General features: G+C 41.5%; 2 protein-coding genes across 6 annotated transcripts in view; one reads left to right on the forward strand and one right to left on the reverse strand.

Annotated features, from left to right (window-relative positions):
- rabl2 (RAB, member of RAS oncogene family-like 2) overlaps positions 1–1,673 on the forward strand; it is a 12,400-nt gene extending 10,727 nt beyond the window's left edge. For both annotated transcript variants that reach the window (XM_061896193.1, XM_061896192.1), the window contains exons 7-9: positions 21–118; positions 192–275; positions 419–1,673. In XM_061896193.1, the coding sequence (XP_061752177.1) occupies positions 21–118; positions 192–275; positions 419–499 (263 nt within the window). In that variant the 3' untranslated portion in view covers positions 500–1,673. The remainder of the gene's footprint in view (positions 1–20; positions 119–191; positions 276–418) is intronic.
- A 1-nt stretch (position 1,674) lies between these two features.
- shank3a (SH3 and multiple ankyrin repeat domains 3a) overlaps positions 1,675–7,500 on the reverse strand; it is a 444,336-nt gene continuing 438,510 nt past the window's right edge. For all 4 annotated transcript variants that reach the window (XM_061896187.1, XM_061896188.1, XM_061896191.1 and 1 more), the window contains one exon: positions 1,675–7,461. In XM_061896187.1, the coding sequence (XP_061752171.1) occupies positions 6,903–7,461 (559 nt within the window). In that variant the 3' untranslated portion in view covers positions 1,675–6,902. The remainder of the gene's footprint in view (positions 7,462–7,500) is intronic.

The raw sequence follows: 7,500 nt of genomic DNA on the forward strand, positions 1-7,500 counted from the left end.
CTATTTGTTCATATTGGCAGTTCATCTCGAAGTGACACAACGAAGCTTCAACTTTGCCAAGAAGCAAGGGCTCCCGTTTTACTTTGTGTCCGCAGCAGATGGCACTAACGTCGTAAAGGTTTGAGATCTTCTTGATTATGGTGCCCTCATTGGAGTACAGCAATAAACTTGAGTGTGACTCATCACAACAGATGTTCAGGGACATGATCAAGAGAGCCATGGAATACAAGCAAAACCCCAGGGATTTTGTGGATGAAGTCATGCAAGAATTAGAGGTGAGTTTCAAATACATAACTTAATAAAATTAGAACAATATTGCAGCATTTGATGAAAATAGCATCTTTTGTTTACCACTGCTAACCTGGGAATGCATAAAATGTTAGTGTTTCTACTACACTGCTGACATTTTGTCTTGCAGAACTTTAAGCTGGAAAAGAACGACAATACCTCGGACTCTGAAGTTGACAAAGTAAAGCGGGAGAGCCCTGATTTGCCCTGACAAAGTTTCTTGAGTTAAGTACCGTATTTTTCGGATTATAAGTCGCTCCGGAGCATACGTCGCGCTGGCCGAAAATGCATAATAAAGAAGGAAAAAAACATATATACGTCGCACTGGAGTATGAGTCGCATTTTTGAGGGAAATTTATTTGATAAAATCCAACACCAAGAATAGACATTTGAAAGGCAATTTGAAATAAATAAAGAATAGTGAACAACAGGCTGAATAAGTGTACGTTATATGAGGCATAAATAACCAACTGAGAAGGTGCCTGGTATGTTAACCTAACATATTATGGTAGGAGTCATTCAAATAACTATAACATATAGAACATGCTATACCTTTACCAAACAATCTGTCACTCCTAATCGATAAATCCCATGAAATCTTCTTCCTCGATGTCGCTTCTAAACAACTCTGCCAACTCCAAAGGTATGCGCCGCTTCCTCTTGTCGTTTTCTGCTGCATATTTCACTACATCCAGCTTGTAATCGGCAGTACATGATTTCCTTTTCAGTGTCATTTTTGTTCAGCCCTTCTCAGTTTTTATAAGTTACCGCCAACGTTGAAATTATCTATTTTAATAGCTACGGCAGTAGCATATAGCATTCCATGACCCACAATGCACTTCTGCCATGACCCTCCCCCGCCAAATTCTTATTGCTTGACGTGTGTGTGACGTTTGCTGACATTTTCTTCGTCTCTTCCGCGAATGAGATAGATAATATTATTTGATATTTTACAGTAATGTGTTAATAATTTCACACATAAGTCGCTCCGGAGTATATGTCGCACCTATGAAACAAACTGCGATTTATAATCCGAAAAATACGGTATATGCTTGCCAATAGAATGTACTTTTAATCTTATGACAAGATTTGTGTTGTCAATAGTTTGTAACTTGCTATTTTATTTGAAGAACATTAAATGTTTGCTTAAGAGCTATACAGCAGTTACGATGAATGGGAACCACTCGGAGCAAAGAAAAGCCATCATTTGTGATTTTGAGGATGGAGTGCAGCGCCCGCTCCTTTTTATGCTTTAGGTTGGCCTTTAATTGAAAAGTCAATGAATCAAATAGTCCTGCCTGAAGCAGCAGCGTGGTCATACATATTTAATACAACTGTACTGTCTTGTCCAGTGTGAAATGTGAATAAATCTACTGAGACACTGACTTAGCAGTTCATGTTTTAATTATAAATGTGTTACATAATAAAACAAACGTATCGCCAACAACATCTCAGACTTGTAGCATCCTCCAAGTTCATTTGTGTTGTAGCTTAATGATGGGCAGCAAGACAAGGCTGAGACCTTGCAGCGATACTCCAAACTTCACAGTGCAAACAAGGAGAGGGGGCACAAAAAAACCTTAATAATAATATTAATAAGAACCCTTACATGATAAGATCAGTGGATGTTTTATACACCCCCCTCTTTCACTATGTGGATTGTGCTTTGATCAGAAAACAAGCCTTGACTGAACTGATTAGCCCAAATGATGCATCAGGTCACCATTGTTTATGGTAAGAAACAATCTTGTCGGTAACCCAAACCTCTAAAAGTTTCACATAAACTGCAAATAACGCCAATGTCATTCTCAAAAGATGAATTCCAAGCAAATGTAAAGCTTGTGTATATATTCACGTACATGTGAGAATAGTGACGTCTGCTAAGAAAAGAGTGAGCAAGCTATTCAATGTCTGCAGTTCTCAAGGTTTTCAGGAGATGGCACCATATTATTGAGTCTGAAACGGCTCAAAATGCTGCAACTAAGATAGTCCTAAAGACAAATATACAGTTCAAAGTTTTTTGGCACGGTTTCCTTTTGTCCTCGTCCCTATTCAAATTGGAGGAAAAAAGACAAGACACAGGGGACTACGCAGTGAAGCTCGAAACCACAAAATAGAGCCTGGCATCTATTCACCTGCACCTTTTTTTTCTTGATCAACTTATGTGTGTGCTTTCACACATACTTGTCAGACTTCCACAATTGCTTTCAACACAACAGGGTGTTCAATGGAATATGTTTGAAAAATTGCCAGGTTGACCTTTTCACCGTAGTTCACAGTGACGTGGAAAACTAGAGGAGGTGTGAAAGCGGATCTTAATGTGTGGCTTTCCACATTTCTTGCAATGGGAACAACTAGAAATCCCACACAACAACATCTTGAACGTGAGAACCCTGACCTCAACCCTTCTGTAGAACATAGAGTACAGGCCAAAAGTTTGGACACACCTTCTCCTCTTTTATTTTTGTTAATTTTCATGACTATTTCCATTGTAGCTTGTCCCATCAAAACTTTGAATGAACACATGCGGAGTTATGTACTTAACAAAAAAGGTGAAAACATGTTTGATGTTGTAGTTTCTTCAAAATCGCCACCCTTTGCTCTGATTACTGCTTTACACACTCTTGGCATTCTCTCCGTTTGCTTCAGGAGTTAGTCACCTGAAAGGGTTTTCACTTTACGTGTCATAGTTTTGATGCCTTCAGTGACAATCTACAATGTAAATAGTTGTAAAAATAAAGAAAACACATTGAATGAGGAGAAGGTGTGTCCAAACTTTTGGCCTGTACTGTTTATACCAGGGGTCGGGAACCTTTTTGGCTGAGAGAGCCATGAAAGCCAAATATTTAAAAATGTATTTCCGTAAGAGCCATATAATATTTTTATAACACTGAACACAAGTAAACGCCTGCATTTTTAAGTAAGACCAACATTTCTAGATTAGAATAGGTCTCTTATTCTTTGTAATAACATTGTTATTCTGACGCTAACTGTGGTGGGGGCGTGGCCTGTGGGCCTGCAGTAAACTTGGGTGTCCCAGGACCGGCCTCGAAATCAGCGACAGGTGCGTAGATGGCCCACCTGGGCCTTGTTATCTAATCACCTGTCGCTCTGTTATAAGCAGCAGCCTAGGAGGAGAGACGGGGTGAATTATAGCCAGAGCGCGAGCGAGAGAGAAAAAGACAATTGCTGGAAAGCAACTGAGAGACTTATTGAAACATAAAACAATAATGTAACCCTGAAACAGGCTCTCATGTTGGTGCTTGGTGGTCTGAAGAACTCCCAGGAGGGCAAGCCCCACACTAACCAATAATAAATAAATTACTACTTACCATTAACGCAACTTCTTGAACATTAAAAAGCATGAGAATGTTTTATATTTTGAACTTTATTTTTAACACTGTGATTACAAGTGGAATTATTCATTACTTATCGTGTTAAGCAATGTCAGCTCAGATTTATCCGAGAGCCAGATGCAGTCATCAAAAGAGCCACATCTGGCTCTAGAGCCATAGGTTCCCTACCCCTGGTTTATACTGTATGCCAGATACTCCGTTTGGTCAACTCCTTTTACACTTACTCTGCGGGTCGCTGTTCCGGCCTATATTTCCATGATTGTGTGTGAAAGCGCCCCCTAAGTGTTGCAATATTCCACATGGCAGGGGTTTCTGTGTGAAAGGCACAGGCAGACAAATGCTGGATCTGCTGCTCTAAATGCAATGCATGAGTCCATATTTGCTTCCATTCTCACGTCCTGATACTATGTGTCCACAGTGTAAACTAAGTCTTTTGCAATCAATCCGCTCATAATAACTAAATGGTGTGTGTGTGTGTGTGTCACAGCCACTAGTGGGAATCTGATGTACAGTAAGGCTATCGTGGACCAAATATATACATTGATGTAAACTAGCAAGCACTGTCCTTGTCTGCCTTCATCCAACATTACACAAAAGGAGGCACACACACTCTTTGGGGGATCCAGATGCACGCATGCACTCGGACGATGTCTATGTTAGCACCTTGTCACTTTGTTTTGTGCAAATCATCCCCTATAGTTGTAGTAGAGTTCATAGTTGAAAAGGTCATAAAAAGAATAAAATCTGCTCACCTTTTTCCACAGGTGGTTAACTATGCATATACTGTATGCCAAACATTCATATTATATATATATATATATATAGATCTATATATAGTTGTTTTCCAAAAATGTATAGGAAATCTATCGTATGTACATTGCTTGTGATTCAAAATAGCAAATATATTTACATGTTTAGAATGGACAGGACACTTCTTTTTTTGTCATGTTTCACACGCTACAAAAATCTACCCACAGTGTCAAAAGGAGCAAGAAAGACGTTAGGAAAACAAAAGAGTGGAACAAAAGAGGTCACAGTGAGTACTATTCTTCCAACCGGCCTGTTTTTAGTGGTGTTGTGCCAATATGTTGTCATGATTGTACCCATGCCTGGTCTTCACAGTTTAGGGGTTAAGTCAATGAGACACTCTCCATCGCCATATCGGACATGTTCCCTTTCTTCAGGCAAGAAAACTTCAAAAGTCCACCAACAAACACCAGGGCTGACTTCTTAGAGATCCTAAAGATGAACTTCATCATTACTTTACAGCCTTGGGCTTTTGGCTCTTTGACCTTATTGGCCTCTCTATTTATTATTAATATGTCAGATATTATTCATACCTGATTATGTTAAAAGTGAACCAGATTAAATGTAAGCACAATAATGATTTGTTGGACTACAGTATTTGACATAAGTTTGAATCAATGAGGTTCTTACTTCGCCATTAGAAATATTCTATTTGACTTTAACGAAAGACTATTAGAACTAGACAGAAAAAAAATATTCCGAGGTAAAAAGTGAGCAATTTTACAAAACCAATATTAATTACAGTAGTACCTCGGTTTTCGTACGCCCCAAATTTTATAAGATTGTTTTCTTCGTCCCAGTTTTGGTACATTGCAAGCAACAAAGTAGTCTTTTTGAATCCCACGTGTGTCTGCACCTTTTCTTTTTCTACAGAATAGTGCCAACACTTTGATAAAGAAGGTCCATCCATCCATTTTCTACCGCTTATTCCCTTTCGGGGTCGCGGGGGGCGCTGGCGCCTATCTCAGCTACAATCGGGCGGAAGGCGGGGTACACCCTGGACAAGTCGCCACCTCATCACAGGGCCAACACAGATATCTGATAAAGAAGGTGAAAAACAGTATTAAACTAAAAGAGTACAAACATCAGCATAGCTCTACCTTTGCCAACAATGATGCATCAGTATTGGCGGTATAGCTCGGTTGGTAGAGCCGGCCGTGCCAGCAACTTGAGGGTTGCAGGTTCAATCCCCTAGTCACTGCTGTTGTGTCCTTGGGCAAGACACTTTACCCACCTGCTCCCAGTGTCACCCACATCGGTTTAAATGTAAAAATTACATATTGGGTTTCACTGTGTAAAAGCGCTATATAAATATAATTCACTTCACTTCACATCAGTGAGCTTGTGGCACACTCACTGCTTGTATCGACACTTTGTTAGTGTTTTATCATCTGCTGGAGTAAAAAAGTGACTAAATTTGACCAGAGTTAGAAAGTATTGTGTTTTTGTTCAAAGTCTTAGCTGTGCAGAAAGCAATATGAAATGCACTACTCTGGTTAGTTGATCAAATGGTAAACAGGGAAAAGAACATTTACCGTATTTGATCTCACTCTTCAGAATTGTTCTTTTTTTTTAAAACATGGATCACTTTTACCTTGTTACTATTGAGAGTATTGAATGAAATATTCCTTGATCATTCTGTATGTACGTCAACTAGTTACTGGTGTCTGGAACAGTTTCATCATTTTGGAAGAGATTACTATCGCAAACCGAGGTACTAACTTTTTGTTTTGATAGTTTTACTTCCATGTTGAATTGAGTGTGGATGCTAAAGTAACTATGGGAAGGCTAGTGTTTCAAAGGAGAGGATGAAGTTGAGAGCCAATCACATTATTGGGACTAGACACATTTGGGTATGCCCTTTTTGTTTGAAGGAAGATGGTCAGACAAAATGCTACAGTTGAACACAAGTGTATGACAAAATCATCTTCATATTTTTCTTTCAAATATATATATATATATATCACTGGTAGAAATGGGTCAACTATTATTTCGCTATACTAAAAACTAAGAACAGGTGCAGATTCCTTTTTTTGCACAAAGCTATTATTAAATACATCTTATCATATTCCCTTTGGAAAAGCAAAATAGTTGATTATGGAACAAAAGCCACAAGTGTTGGTTAAACATTCTCCAAATAGAAGAGAGCACAGTCTGGGTATCAAGGCGAAGGGGCGGGGCTTCTCCTGTGCCACCCCCCCTGGGCTCCCAAGTCCTGGGCTTTGAAAACCACAGCAGATATCGAGGAGACACGTCGTGGTGGTGGTTGTTGATCTCTGTAGAAACGTTGTTGAAAGGCAACTGAGCTTTTTTTCTGATTGGACTGAAAACTCTTCCTTTACTCGAAGCGATAAAGGCTTCTTTCTTTCGTGGAGGCCTCGTGGGAGGTAGAGAGGAGGGCCGATATCGCGTACTGTTCTTCTGTTCCCCAACTGGAGCTGGGGGCGGGGGTCAGCTCTCCAGCAGCTGCTTTAGCGCTCGTTCAATGTTCATGCGGTGGCCCACTCGTGTCACGCCCAGCTCGGTGAAGTCGTCCTTGGTCAGCGCCGGCAGGTGGGAGCCCTCGATCTCGTGTTCCTGGAAGCCCACCCTGTGCTCGCTGAGGTTGATGCTCTCCAACCAGTCCCCCACATCGTACTTGTTCCACAGGTGGAGCGGCTTCTGGTGGAAAGGTCTGAGCGCCAGCAGGGGGGAGCCCAGACCCGGGGAGTGGGAAGGCGACGGCGAACGAGAGCGGGATCGGGCGCTGGAGCTCCTCATCACAAAGCGGACCTCCTTGGGTTCCTGGGGTAGACTGAGGCTGGAGGATTTGAGGATGGTTTGCGGGGGTGTGGTCGGCGAAGGCTGAAGGCCGTAGCCCGAGTAGCGTCCCAGAGGGTCCCCCCGGTCGGGTGAGCCCGGGCTGGGGCTGCGTCGTGTCACAGGGTAACGGCTGCCAGGGCGGATGCTGAAGGTGGTGCCGTAACTCCTCTGAGAAATGGTGTGGAGTTCGCCTAGGCTGCTGAAAAGTCTGAAGGAGACGGGCAGAAAGAGACATGTATCACACCAC

This window comes from Nerophis ophidion, linkage group LG03 (assembly GCF_033978795.1).
Source record: "Nerophis ophidion isolate RoL-2023_Sa linkage group LG03, RoL_Noph_v1.0, whole genome shotgun sequence".
NCBI classification, from domain to species: domain Eukaryota; kingdom Metazoa; phylum Chordata; class Actinopteri; order Syngnathiformes; family Syngnathidae; genus Nerophis; species Nerophis ophidion.